We start from the raw sequence: 14,915 nt of genomic DNA, 5'->3' as shown, positions 1-14,915 counted from the left end.
TGAAACCCATTTTGAACTTCTGACATCCTGAACTGAAAGATAGAAATTCATACTGTTTTAAGCCACCAAGTTTGTGGTAATTTGTTATAGTAACAATAGGAAATGAATACACCAAGCTAAAAAGTCTGGGCTTTACCTTGGGGATGCTAGGGAACCATTAAAGAGTTTTGGGTGAGGAGTATCATAATTATATCAGTGTTGGGTTTTTAACACATAGTCATCTTGAAAGAATAGGTTGTGGTTTTTTTGTTTTTTTTTTTTTTTTTTGAGACAGTGTCACTGGTACACTGATCTGTCCCCTTCTTCTAAATGTTTCCTCATCCCTCCTGTCTCTTTATTCTGCCTGCCCCATATACGTATGTGTACACACACACACATCATGCCAGGCTGGAGTACAGTGGCATGATCTCGGTTCACTGCAGCCTCCGCCTCCTGGGATCAAACGATTCTTCTGTCTCAGTGTCCCAAGTAGCTGGGACTACAGGCGTGTGTCACCATGCTGGCTAATTTTTGTATTTTTAGTAGAGACGGGGTTTCACTATATTGGCCAGGCTGGTCTCGAACTTCTGACCCCGAATGATCTGCCCACCTCGGCCTCCCAAAGTGCTGGGATTACAGGCGTGAGCCACCACACCCAGCCTAAGTTGTGCTTTCCTTCATTTCTTTGCAATGAGAGGTAAGAATCTGGAGCAGGATACAACTTTGGAGATCCCTGAAATGGCCTGGATGAGACAAACCATAGCATATATTTTTGCAACAGAAAGTTACATAACCGATTATGTTTCTCTTTTTTCCTTGGATGCAAAGAAGCACAGGACTCAAACTGCTCCTCTGCAGTTAATATCCCATCTGGGCTCTTGGTACACTGATCTGTCCCCTTCTTCTAAATGTTTCCTCATCCCTCCTGTCTCTTTATTCTGCCTGCCCCATATACGTACGTGTACACACACACACACACACACACACACACACATTTCTCCAAGTGGCAACAGATTCCTTTTGGAGGTGAGATTTGTATTAAAAATATACTAGGAGTCAGTTACACCGCTGGTCCCAGCTACTTGGGAGGCTGAGGTGGGAGGATCACTTGAGTGCAAGAGTTCAAGAATAGCCTGAGCAACATAGCGAGAACCCATCTCAAAAAAAAAAAAAGAAAGGTGGTAAACATTTTCTGGTTGCAACATTTGAGGATTGGATAAAATACATATAAGGCCAGGTGCGGTGGCTCACACCTGTAATCCCAGCACTTTAGGAGGCTGAGGTGGGCAGATCACTTGAGGCCAGGAGTTTGAGACCTGCCTGGTCAATATAGCAAAACCCCATCTCTGCTAAAAATACAAAAAATTAGCTGGATGTGGTGCACACATGTAAGCCAGGCTAAGGCACAAACATTGCTTGAACCCAGGAGGTGAAGGTTGTAGTGAGCTGAGATCGTGCCACTGAACTCTAACACGAACAACAGAGCAAGACCTCAAAAAGAAAGTCAGACATACATGACAGTCAAGTGATGCCACAGTGAACTGGATATCACTGTGCTCATAGCATAGTTGGGGGTTTAGTTTTTTGTCAAGCTGTCCCAGTGACAGCTAAACACTTTAGGAAATGCTTTTATGCCCCTGTGGACTTAAGCCATAAGGAGGCCCACAGAAGAAGGCAGGCTCCTAGAAGCATGACACTGGTCCCCTGGGCTCACCTCTTTATTTTATTCTCCTTCCACTTTAGCGGGAACCACATCTTCAAGGGCCGTGCTGCCGGCATAGCAGTGAATGAGAATGGCAAAGGCCTCATCACAGGTATGAATGGGAACTGCCCGGCACCTGGCAGCCAGGCTAAGGTCCCCTGCCATCACCCCCCAGCTTCAGGACCTCACACTGCTCCTTTACCCCCACAGATTGTGGCCTCCTTCTCTCACTAGTGGGCCAGAGCTCAGGGATATCAGCTACATGGTGGCCTTGCTTCTCACAGGAAGGTTCAGAACAGAGCGGGTGTCTGCTCCTTCCAGGCCCAGAGCGGATAGGTTCTCACCAGGTGGCTCACAGAACACTTTCAGAAGCACGATGCCCAACCACCTGTCCAAATCCCTCCTCTTGGTCTTTGTATGGACCTCTGCCTGCTCTGGAAACCTCCACCCAGCTAACCCCTGCTCATCCTTTCAGTATTACCTTAAGTGTCACTAAGCCTTCCCTGACTTCCCCATTGTACATAGATACACTTACCATACCCAGGATACCTCCTCTCTAGGGCCTTTGACTTAATTGCTGAGTGGTTTGTGGTGTCAGTCTCCTCTGTTATAAAGTGGTAAATTCTGCAAGGTGAGAGTCAAGTCTGTCTGGTATATCTGTGTAGCCTTAGTGCAGAGCAGAGCCAGGCCTGGGATATGAAAGAGATTCCACAAATACTGGTCCAGTGAATCCCCCTGACTGAACTCTGATCAGACAAGTTCCAGGAGCTACAGGGGCAGCAGTGAACAAGGCTCTCAGCCACTGACATTTTAGGAGAGGAAGCGAATAAATAAAAGCCTACATATATGAGCAAAAAGCATCCTATCTGAGAATGACAAGTGCTCTGTGGATAATTAATGCAATAATTGGACTGGATGAGCATTTAGGATTGTTGGTCAGGGCAGCCTTCTGAGAAGGTAACAAGGAAGCCAAGACCCCAAGTTGCTGGGAGGAGCTGGGAAAGAACCTCCCATGTAGGGCCACCCGTGGGAACAGACTTGGCCAACTCAGGCATGGCTGAGTGGAGATTGCTTATGGGACTGGAGTGTGGTACGCAAGGGGCCTGCAGTGGGGTCATGGAAGCAGGAAGAGGCCAGTCACACAGCGTCTCCTGAGCCATTGCAGCCATTGTGCCTCAGTCCCAGGAGACTGCCTCTTCCCTGCCACAGTGTTGGGGCAGCAGTGTCATAGACCACCCATCTGACCCATGACTCTTTCACCTACCCTTGAGAGATGGTGGTGCCTAGGAGGAGGAGGGGATGGGTCTGGTCAGAGTTCAGGGCTGAAGCTGAGAAGGACAGGCGAGGCTAGCACCTTCTCATGGGTTTTTGGGTAAATGGCTACATTCTGCCTCTGAGGACTCTAAAGCCAGTTTATTATTTTATTTTATTTTTGAGACGGAGTTTCACTCTTGTTGCCCAGGCTGGAGTGCAGTGGTGCAATCTCAGCTCACCGCACCTCTGCCTCCTGAGTTCAAGCAATTCTCCTGCCTCAGCCTCCCGAGTAGCTGAGACTACAAGCATGCGCCACCACACCTGGCTAATTTTGTATTTTTAGTAGAGACGGGGTTTCTCCATGTTGGTGAGGCTGGTTTCAAACTCCTGACCTCAGGTGATCTGCCTGCCTCAGCCATCAATAGTGCTGGGATTACAGGCATGAGCCACTGTGCCTGAGCTATACTTTGATTTGATTCCTTGTTTTTGTTTGTTTGGTTTTTTGGACACCAGTGTCACTCACCAAAGCTAGTTAATTTTCTTTTTTGAGGCAGGTTCTCAGTCTGTTGTCTAGGCTGGAGTGCAGTGGCACAATCATAGCTCACTGCAGCCCTGACCTTCAGGTTCAAGTGGTCCTCCCACTTCAGCCTCCCAAGAAGCTGGTGCACACCACCACACCCAGCTAATTTTTTTGTATTTTTTGTAGAGACAGGGTTTCACCATTTTGTCCAGGATGGTCTGGAACTCCTGAGCTCAAGCAGTCTACCCACCTTGGCCTCCCAAAGTGCTAGGATTACAGGCATGGGCCACTGTGCTCAACCAAAGCTAGTTCATTTTTAATCATCAGTCCTCAAGGCCATTGAGTATAGTAGGTGCCAGGGAGATAGGAGTGCACAAGATAGACACAAGCTTTGCCCTCGGAGAAAGGAGTTGGCAGATAAGTCCCTGAAATATAAGACAGCAGACAAGATTTAGAGTGCTAATTGCTAGCAGGGTAAGGCCAGGGCCTCCTGGTCTGGAGTGGCCTTGATAAAAGCTGTCCAAGCCCTCTGTTTGCCAGCACTGGAGCTGGCCCTTGGGTACTGACTACCTTTTCTGCCTCTCTCCTTAGAAAATGTCATCCGTGAGAATCAATGGGGAGGTGTGGACATCCGCCGTGGAGGGATCCCCGTTCTCAGGAGTAACCTCATCTGCTTTGGCTATTCAGATGGTGTGGTCGTAGGAGACGAAGGCAAAGGCCTCATCGAAGGAAATACCATCTATGGTGAGGACCATGTTCCCAGGCCAGCCAGGGAGGCAGGAAGCCCGGGTTCTCTCCAGCTTGTGGGTCCTGAGAAGGTCACTGCCTTTCCCCATGCCTCAAAGACCTCATCTGACAGGCATCAAAGGCACTGTCAGGTCACAGTCACCCAGGCCCTCTCAGAGTGAAGAGCCTCTTACAAATCACTTTGTAGTTCAGATTGACCCCATGGGGTTAGCAAAGCAGAAAGCTTTATCCCTATTTAAAATAGCAAAAGACAGGAGTTGTATCATGTCTAAGGACAGGACCATTTAACCCCTGGCACATATGCATCTAACTCCTCTCATCCTTTCTTTTGATCCAGAGTACTGAAAATATAATGGGAAAACAAGATAATCACAGGAAGAAAACTATTCTCACTCACTCTGTGACTTTGGGCAGAGCCTTAATCTGTCAGGACTCTCTCTCTAATAATACAGTGATAATAATAAAGATGACTTGGGCCCACCTCTCTGCTCTGCCCTTTCTACGCACGATCAAATTTAATTCTCATGACTGCCTTCTGAAGGAGGTACAGTTATTAACCCCATTTGAAAGATGAGAAAACTGAAGGACAGAGGTTTGGTAATTTGCTCAAGGTCACACAGCTGGGAAATGGCAGGGCTGGGATTCAAACCAAGGCTGCCTCCTCCTATGTAGGGAGGGATTGGTGCCCCCTTGGCACTGTCACTGTGGGTTCATGTGCTTCTGATGTGGACATGTAGCCCTGACAGTCCTTAGGGCACTTTTACACTGTGTGGAATTGGCCAAGCTTCTGAGGTTCACCCGATCCTGCTGACCTCTCTTCCTGCTTAATATCCACACCCCCTTCATTTACTCACTAAACTTGAATTCATTCTCTCTTGTATGAAGGAGAAGTCTACAGCTAGAGCCATAAAGTGATTTGTTTGAGGTTATTAGCAAATCAGGGACTCTCCCAGGCCAGTGGTCATTAGCAAATCAGGCACTCTCTCCTGGGCCTAGTGGCTTTTGCTTCCCCTCTCAGGGAGATTCAGGTGCCACTTCACCTGAGTTCAGTGTTGGTGACCAGTTCCTCTCACTGTCCAGCTAACAAGGGCTGTGGTGTGTGGATGATGTCATCTAGCCTCCCCCACGTCACCAGCAACCACGTCAGCTACAATGGCCTGTATGGAGTGGCAGTGTTTAGCCAGAAGGATGGCTCCAGCGAGTTACCTCGAGGCCATAGGGCTCAAGAGAACTTCAGCGAGGATGGGGACGCCATCCTCTGGGAGACAGAGCTAGAAAAGGAGGACGACCCACTGCGCCGGCCCATCACCATAGCTCTTGTTGAGTCTAACAGTATTAACCACAACGGAGGTGAGTGTACCCCTCAGCCCCTGCTCAAGAACCTTCCATGGCTCCTCACTGTCTTAAAGGCCTTCTGCAGACTGATCCCAACTTGCCCTCAGGCCTCATCAGCCACTTCTTCCTGCTTGATATCCACACCCCCTTCATTTACTCACTAAACTTGAATCCATTATTTCCTGCCTCCTAACCTGCTGACTTCACTCACACATTTCTCTCACCTGAAATTCCCTTTTTCCCATCCATACGTCTCAAACCAACTTGAACTTCAAAACTTGCTGTGAATGTACCACTTCATTATTTCCTCCTTTGAACTGGACCCTCCCCATCCCCAGTGGCACTTGTTATATCTGTTTGATCAACACACATAAGCCATGAACTTGAGACAGAACTGAAGACCACCTATCTCAGTGACCCCGTCCCTGCAGTACCAAGTCCCACTTCTGGCACACACACTTTTACTCAATTCTAGAACACATTTTTCACAATTTAACATCTCTCATGAGGTGCATATCATGGTTTAATTGACAGTGATTTTTCTTTGTTAGAGAGGCAGAAAATGAAAGTGTTTTCAATCTATGTTATCTTAAACCTGATGAAAAATGGAGGCTGGGTGCCGGGGATCATAATCCCAGGACTTTGAGAGTCCAAGGGCAGGGGTGGGGGAGTGGGAGCAGCAGGTATTGCTTGAGGCCAGGTGTTCAAGACCAGCCTGGGCAACATAACAAGACCCGGTCTCCGCAAAAAAATAAGTAAATAAATAAAAATAATGAAAAACTAGATGGATCTGGTGGTCCCAGCTACTCAGGAGGCGGGAAGATTGCTTGAGCCCAAGAGTTCAAGGCTGCAGTGAGGTATGACCATTGCATTCCAGCCTGGCGACAGGACCCAAGACCCTGTCTTAAAAGAAAAAAAAGATGGTAGAAGATGTTTGATATTTCTTGAATTTAAAAAAAAATTACTGTGTAGTTTAATGCCAGGGCTCCCAAAGCTGGCTGATTATCAAAATCACTGTGGGGTGGGGGTTACAGGGTAGGGTGGAGGGGTGGGTGGGGAATGGAGGAAGGCTCATTAAGAACAGATTCCAGCCAGAGTGGTGGCTCACGCCTGTAATCCCAGCACTTTGGGAGGCTGAGGCGGGTGGATCACCTGAGGTCAGGAGTTCGAGACCAGCCTGACCAACATGGAGAAACCCCATCTCTATTAAAAAAGATTTTAAAAATTAAAAAAAAAAAAAAAAAAAAAGATTCCTGGGACAGGGGCAGTGGCTCACACCTGTAATCCTAACAATTTGAGAGGCCAAGGCAGGAGGGTCATTTGAGTTCAGGAGGTCAGGACCAGCTTAGGTAACACAGAGAGACCCACCCCCGCCAATCTCTACTGAGAAAAAAAAATTTTTTTTTCAAATTAGCTGGGCGTGGTGGTGAGTGCCTGTAGTTTCAGCTACTGAGGAGGCTGAAGTAGGAGGATGCTTGAGCAGATTTTGAGGTTGCAGTGAGCTATGATGGTGTCACTGCATTATAGCCCAGGTGATAGAGCAAGACCCTGTCTCTAAAACAAAATAAAATAAGATTCCTGAACTGGTAAGTGCTTGCCTCTGGTAGTGGTAGAGGGCAGGGAGATGGATAACGCCCAGCCCCAACCCACTTACTTGGAAAATGAGTTCTGTCCCCTCCCAAGTCAGGGTTTCCTCCATGTGGCCATGCTGTCTGTCCGATACGACAGGCAAAGCCATCTAAATTCACAAATAGATATTTTTTTGTTCTCAGCCAAGCCAGGAAAAGCAAGAGGCTGGTGCCACCAAGATACTGGAGCTTGCAGGCTCATGGCTGCAGACACTGCTGCAGGGTCCCAGCCACTGTCCTCCACACGACCTGCCCCAGCCCCAGCCCCCGTTTGCTGTTGTGGTGGGCAGAGGGACCTACCACAGAGCCCTCTCCTCTCACTCCCAGGTCTGGCTGCCCTGCTTTCTTTTCCTGACAAGCCATGGGGCTGTAATCCTGATGATTCGGGGCTTTTTTCCTCATGCACCCGGTGTCTCTAAGTATACACAACCCCAGGCGTCGATATTCCTTTCCCAAATTTCTAACACATGTTACTTCTCTTCATAAGTTTTTCTACTCCAAAATTTCCCAAGTAGTAGGGAGGCAGATTCCAGCTCAGTGTAGGAAGGAGAGCAAAGCAAAACCTTCTAACCTTGCTCATTCCCCCTCTGGATGGGTAGATCTGCCTGTCCAGAGGGGTAATGAGCAACCTTGATCAGTAGTGAGCCAGGTCAGTGGAGCCAGGTACACGTCGCAATAGGATGGCAGAGATGTAGGAGGCATTCAGGCACACTGTGGAAGCTCAGGCCAGAAGAGAGTCTTCTCACACCGTGTCTCCCTGCCTACACTGAGCAAGGACTTCGTTAAGAAGAAACAGTTTTTTTGACGCACGTGGATTTCCTCCTGCTGTTTCATCAGCTTAGAAAATGAAAACTCAAGGGTTGGTTCTGAGTGTTGCTACCTCTTCTCCACTCTATTCTCTTGGAGTGCACAATTCAGGGAAGGCTTTTCCTGACTGGTGGTGTCAGGGCTGACCCTGGGACCCCTTGTGCTTTCCAACCCCTCCACCCATAGCCTCAGGACTCTATGTCCAGAGCAGCGAGGCACTGCATGTTATCACTAATGTGATCCACGCAAATGGGGACAGAGGCATCACTGTGGCCCAGAGCAGCCAACTCACCCGTGTGGCTAACAACAGCATCTCCTGCAACCAGCAAAGTGGGGTCAAGGTTGAGGCCCAGTGCAAAGTGGAGCTCCGGGGCAATGGTATCTATGACAACAGAGGCCAAGGCATTATCACCAAGGGTGATAGCACCATCGTCATTGAAAACGACATCATTGGCAACCGAGGCAGCGGGCTGCAGCTGCTCCCCAGGTCCGACACTATAGTGAGTATTTGTGCATGTGTGTGACGTGTGGTACCCACACAGGGCACAGCCCTGCAACAGTCCTCATACTCTGCTGAGAACAGAACCATAAGCACTCAGCACTACAAGGGACAGTATCCCTCCTCCCAGGACTCAGCCTGGGAAATGTGGGTGGGACTTCCCACAGGAGGGGGCAGAGAAACTGGGTCCTGAAGGATGAACAAGGGCTCACCAACAGGAAGCCAGGGGTAAGGGGTCACTTCCTTGTCATGGTGTTGGGAGCCTCCCAAGGTATAGTCATGGTCTCCATATCAAGGGCAGGGCTATTTCAGCTCTCTTTCTATAACAGAATAACCTTGCACAGTGTCTGGTGTACAGTAGATGCTTCATGAGGAGAGAGATCCTGCCTTGGGGCCTTTGCACACACTCTTCCCTATACACCCCGTGTACCCCCTGCCCCTTTTACACTGTGGTCCTGCAGCTTAGCTGTGTCTTCAGGAAGAGTCCCTGACTCCCCACCTCCCACCCCAGGCTGTTTGAAGTACCCCTTTCTGGTGTCTTTGCCCACCCCTGTCCCACAGAGCACTCTCACTCTGTTTGGTATCTCTTCCTTTACCCATCTGTCTCCCCACCGGACTGTGAGCTCTGCACCTTTCTGTGCAGAGCCCGGTTTCAATGTGGAACCAAGCAGACTTGATCCCTGCCCTTGTGGAATTACGATCCCAAAGGCTCTATCTTTACTTTTAGTTCAATAGTTTTGGGGGTACAGGTGGTTTTTGGTTACATGGGTACATTCTTCAGCGGTGATTTCTGAGATTTTGGTGTACCCATCACCTAAGCAGTGTACACTCGACTCAATATATAGTCTTTTATCCCTCACCCCCCTCCCACCCTTTCGCCCCCAAGTCACCAGAGTCCATTACACCATTCCTATGTCTTTGCATCCTCATAGTACAGCTCCCACTTCTAAGTAGTGAGCAAATAAGAACATAGGATACTAGGTTTTCCATTCCTGAGTTACTTCTTAGAATAATGGCCTCCAAGTCCATCCAACTTGCTGTAAAGGCCATTATTTCATTCTATTTTATGGCTGAGTAGGATTCCATGGTGTATATACACCTTTTTTTTTTTTTTTTTTTTTTTGAGATGGAGTTTCACTCTTGTTGCCTGGGCTGGAGTGCAATGACGTGATCTCGGCTCACTGCGACCTCCGCCTCCTGGGTTCCTGCCTCAGCCTCCCAAGTAGCTGGGATTACAGGCATGCGCCACCACACCTGGTTAATTTTGTATTTTTAGCAGAGACCGGTTTCACCATGTTGATCAAGCTGGTCTCAAACTCCTGACTTCATTTGATCCACCCGCCTTGGCCTCCCAAAGTGCTGGGATTATAGGCGTGAGCCACCATGCCCAGCCTGTACCACATTTCTTTATCCACTCTTGGGCTGATGGGCAGTTAGGTTGATTGCATATTTTTGCAATTCTAAATTGTGCTGCTATAACCATGTGTGTGCATATGACTTTTTCATATAATGACTTTTTTTCCTTTGGGTAGACAGCCAGTAGTGGGATTGCTGGGTCGCCTAAAGCCACTTTACAGTTCTGCAGCTTCATGGGTAGTGTCTTACGACAAGGAGTAAAGAGTGCCCGAGCTTTGCCTCTGAGCACTGTGGGGGCAGAGGAAAGGAGAGAGGTACACACTTTTGCCTTAGCTGAGTTGCCAGTGGCCCTGACTTCAGACACTACCTCCCCTCTCTGCCAGGCCTTTGCATATTGTTTCTTCTTCCTGGAGCAGCTCTCCCTGTTCTGCATCTGATAAATGCCTGCAACTTACCTATCACCTCTTCCAGGAAGCCTTCCCTGGCTCCTGCAGGCTGTTCTCGGTGCCCTTCTTTGAGCTCACGTGGCTCTTCATTGGCCTGCTTAGCACATTCCTGCCCCTCAGTTTTAGAACTGATAATTCACTTGCCCAGCTCTGCCACTCAGTCTGAGTCCCTGAGGTATGACAATCTCTGGCTGCCTCTCCCAGGTAATAAAGAACCGGATCCACTCCTTCCGGGCCTATGGCATCACAGTGCAGGGCCGCGCCAAGGCCCTGGTGCAGGAGAACATCATCTTCCAGGGCAAAACCAATAAGACCATCTTTCAGCAGATCTCAAACAACCAAGAATGCGTCATGCAAAACAACAAGTTCCTGGTTTTCAAGAAAAAGTAAGTGCCTGGGGTTGCCTGAACCAGTCTTCTAGAACCACAGTAAGCTCCCTGAAGAAACCAGGCCCACACCCAGTGATTGTGGCTGCCCAGGCTCCCTGCAACCCTGCCAGCTGTTGACTCCCGTCAGAAAAATGCCTGTGCCTGGCTCTGTCAGGCCGGGGCTGAGGACTCCCTGGAAGGGAACAAGCTTTTTCAGAGTCAGGGATACATAGTTTCAGATCTCAGCTCTGTAGTTTCCTTGCTAACGCTGTACTTTAGTTGCTCTACCTCAGTGTATCACAGTTGCCACCACCCATCTTCCCCAAACCTCTCTGACCTTCCATGTTCCCCATTTCAGCGACATCACCATCTACTCAGTGTTCTCACAACAAAACTTCTGCTCCCTTTTTCTCCCTAATACCAAGATGTCCAATCTTGGAACCAGATCTTGTTGATTCTGCTTCTAAAATGTTCCCATATCGGGCGCCTCCTCTTTCCCAACTGCCTCCACCCTAATTCAGGTCTCAGCACCTCTCACCCTACCCTGTGCCACCTGCATTACTGCGCTGCACAGCTTTTCCAGCTGTTTCTGCATGGACTGTGTTCTGATTGGTCTGTGCTTGCCATCCCGGTTGTAAAATCATACTGACATTTGCTGTATCATTCCTGCACTGGCAATGGCACCTGTCCCTCTGCAGCCAGTCTCCCTGCCCTTGGCCACCCCCTGCCCCACTCTGTAGGTTGTCCCCTGTATCCCGCCAGGTTCATCCTTCTAAGTGAGGGCTCTAGTCGTCTCACTTTCACAGTTAAAAACCTCTGATGGATCTTCATGTTCTGTAGTAATGATCTCCATACTTTTTGTATTACACACGCTCTTGGGAAAAATATTTTGTTAAGAAACCCCCAATGTAGATATACCAATTTATTTATTTATTTAGAGACGAGGTCTCACTCTGTTTCCCAGGCTGCAGTGCAGTAGTGCGACTCCCAGCTAATTTTTGTATTTTTAGTAGAGATGGGGTTTTGCCATGTTGGCCAGGCTGGTCTCAAACTCCTGACCTTAGGTGATCCACCTGCCTCAGCCCCGCAAAGTGCTGAGATTACAGGTGTGAGCCACCACACCTAGCCAGTATACCTGTTTATAACTTATATGTGTCTATTGTAGCAGTATATTATTTACATTATAAACTATACCCAAAATAGAAAATTTTCAAGTATAAAGTTAAAAACAAATCAAAATTCTAATATTTTCTTCCCATATCCCAGCAGATTATATTGTAGATTCCCTGGGATCCACCATTCACCCCTTTGGAGACCCCAGGGTACAGGATACAGCCTGGACTTGGCCAATGCCAGGTCTGGTATTGTCCAGTGTGCACCCTGAGGTCCTAATTGTCTTTTCTAGCCTCTCATTTCATTACTCCTTCTCAGTAGTGCTCCCCTGCTGCCAAACTCAAACACATACAGTCCTCCCAACATAGCTGAGGCCTTTTTACTCACCTGTTAGTAGCCAACCTCTGGTTCTGTTCACACCTTTCCAATCCTTTCATTGTAACATGATTATCATAAAAATACACATAAGACAATGGCCTTAAGCAAATAGAAATTTGCTATGTGTAAAGTTGGTTCCTTATAACTCAAGCATCAGAAAACTCCGACCACAGCTTCACTATGATTTGATTTTTCCCTGCCCCTCCATACTCTCTATGAGTTTGGATGACTAGAAACCCACCAACTTCCATCCGCAATAGATTTGGATTTTCCCAAATGTCATATAAAAGAAATCCTGGGCTGGGCGCAGTGGCTCACGCCTGTAATCCCAGCACTTTGGGAGGCCGAGGTGGGCAGACCGTGAGGTCAGGAGATCGAGACCATCCTGGCCAATATGGCACGCACCTGTAATCCCAGCTACTCGGGAAGCTGAGGCAGGAGGATCACTCGAGCCCAGGAGTTTAAGATCAGCTTGGGCAACATAATGAGACCCTGTCTCACAACAACCACCATATGATCTTATCCATTCTTACTTAAAATGGGGAAATCGGCTGGGTGCAGTGGCTCAAGCCTATAATTCCAGCACTTTGCGGGGCCAAGGTAGGAGGCTCACTTGAGCCCAGGAGGTTGAGGCTGCAATGAGCCATGATCGTGTCACTGCACCCCAGCCTGGGCAACAGAGTGAGACCCTGTCTCAAAGTGGGAAAATTGAGGCCCATAGACCTTTTCCAAGGTTAGTGCAGAGTTGAAGGCAGAGCTGGACGTGGAATGCAGAACTTTTGCCCCTTAGTTTCTCAGCATCCCACCTCTTTGGGCTCACACTAACCTGGAAAATAGAACCTACGTCCAGATTTCAACACCTAGATCCACTAATCTGGAACCAAAGTTAAGACTGTGCTGTGCACTGTAGACCTCTCGGAAGTTCACTGACTTCGGTTTTGCACCTCCAGGTCTGATACGTGGCGCCTGGTGAACCCACCAGCACGGCCCCACCTCGAAAACTCTCTCAGACGCCCCTCAGCAGTCCACAATGGGCAGAAGGTGACAGCCATGGCAACGAGGATCACAGCCCGCGTGGAAGGTGGTGGTTACCACAGCAACCGCAGTGTCTTCTGCACCATCCTGTGAGGACATAGGCCTGTGTGCTCCCTGTAGGTAGGGCCACATCTGTGTCCCCAGCTCTCAGCCTGGGGCTGAGGTGGGATTAGTGGCCTGAGGAGAGGAAGGCCAGCTCCCAAAGGACTTTACTGAACCGTACTGTGAATGTGTCAAAGTCCCAAAGCCAGGTGAGCTCAGACCCCACAGCTTGAGGAAGGGGGCCGGATGCAGGGCCAGCTCAGCCTGAACAATCCCCTCCCACTCGGCCTTTCCTTTGGGGCCCTCACCAGCCTGCAGGGGTCACTGTCGTGCACTTGGCTGCATGGCTGGTTCTATCGGGCCCTAGGTGCTGCTGTGTTGGGTGTGATGGGAGGGGTTGGAGGGAGCCAGGAGCACTGGCTTCTCCCTGAGGACACTGGGCACAAGAGTGTTGGCTTCTTCTATCCCTGGCACTGTCCTTTGCACTTGTTTGGTGGCCCCAATGTGAGTCGCTGTACAAAATGCTGCCTTTACTATTTTCTAAGAAATTACTTTTCTGTGAACCAAAACTAACAAAAACCTCAATAACCAAAATAAAGTTTTATATTTTAAGAGGCATTTCTGGAAGGCTCTCCTTGGTTTGGGCATATACTGGGGCTTATAGATGGAAGAGTTGTGTCCAGTCATTCCCAGAAATAAGCCTCAAAGTGTCAAACCCATCTGAACTTTAAAAGTAATCACACATTCTACCCTGAGGATGCTTTAGAAGTCCTTTTCTGAGAGATTTTTTCCAAGGAGTCGTCACATACTTGATTTTCATGGCTTAAAGAGGCAAGTTGATTCCCTGCCCACACCTCTGCTAGAGGAAGACAGCTCCCAAAGGACTTTACTGAACCGGACTGTGAATGTGTCAAAGTCACAAAGCTCAGGCAAGACTCCATTCTATCGTGACTCCCTAATGGAGGCCCCTAGGTGCTGGGTAAACTTCTCTCAGAAGAGCTGAGCTCTCCCTCCCTCCCTTCACTGACCCAGCCTTCCAAGCACTGAGTATCACAGATCTCAGCTGCTCCCACTTGAAGCAGGACCCTGGAGATCTGAGGATGGGCCCAGGCCAAGTACCTAAGCCTTCCTGTGTCACACTCCTGTCTTACTGCACCCCTCTGGACACCACTTGTCCATCTCCTCAGTGGCACATACGATTGGTTAGCAGTTAGTATCCATTAATGTCCTTCTAGAATGCCTGCTGTAACTAGAGGCTGGTGAGCTGAAACCTATTTCAAAGACTCCCTTGCTGCTAGGATTCTATATATGTGCACCAGAAGGAAGCAAGGTGGAGGCCAGCTGCCTGATCTTTTGGCTGTCTTTGCTGACAAGGTGGTGGAAATGCAAACCCTGAAAGCATGGGTAGCTGAACTCAGCATCCCAGTGTTGAATCTCCAGAAGCAGTTATGGAGTAGAAATGGCTTCTGAGCCCCCTGATGGCAACCCCAGCAGTGTTTTTAAACTCAGCAGTCCTGATGACAACCTTCCAATTCCCAGTCCTCTAGCCCATCTCACAATTCTATAGCACCCTATCCATATAGTAAAATCCTTTCTTAAGACATCTAGAGCAGCCAGGCATGGTGGCTCACACTCACACCTGTAATCCCAGCACTTTGGGAGGCCAAGGCGGGCAGATCATAAGATGAGGAGTTCAAGACCAGCCT

The 14,915-nt window shown here is 48.7% G+C and overlaps 1 protein-coding gene across 3 annotated transcripts in view; it reads left to right on the top strand.

Moving 5' to 3' along the window:
- FBXO10 (F-box protein 10) overlaps positions 1-13,827 on the top strand; it is a 53,056-nt gene extending 39,229 nt beyond the window's left edge. Inside the window, exons 6-11 of one of the 3 annotated variants that reach the window (XR_013535438.1) lie at positions 1,723-1,793; positions 4,047-4,199; positions 5,283-5,552; positions 8,159-8,459; positions 10,478-10,659; positions 13,083-13,827. Coding sequence is in view for 1 of the 3 variants with exons in the window: in XM_035252286.3 (XP_035108177.1) it covers positions 1,723-1,793; positions 4,047-4,199; positions 5,283-5,552; positions 8,159-8,472; positions 10,478-10,659; positions 13,083-13,260 (1,168 nt within the window). In the remaining 2 variants the exon portion in view is untranslated. Of the gene's footprint in view, positions 1-1,722; positions 1,794-4,046; positions 4,200-5,282; positions 5,553-8,158; positions 8,473-10,477; positions 10,660-13,082 lie in introns of all 3 variants that reach the window. The other 2 variants (XM_035252286.3, XR_013535441.1) reach the window with 2 other exon arrangements.
- Positions 13,828-14,915: the final 1,088 nt, after the last annotated feature.

The sequence above is a fragment of the Callithrix jacchus genome, chromosome 1, assembly GCF_049354715.1.
Source record: "Callithrix jacchus isolate 240 chromosome 1, calJac240_pri, whole genome shotgun sequence".
Classification (NCBI taxonomy): Eukaryota; Metazoa; Chordata; class Mammalia; order Primates; family Cebidae; genus Callithrix; species Callithrix jacchus.
The sequence above is the reverse complement of the archived record's forward strand: the minus strand, read 5'-3'. Positions and strand labels throughout refer to the sequence as shown.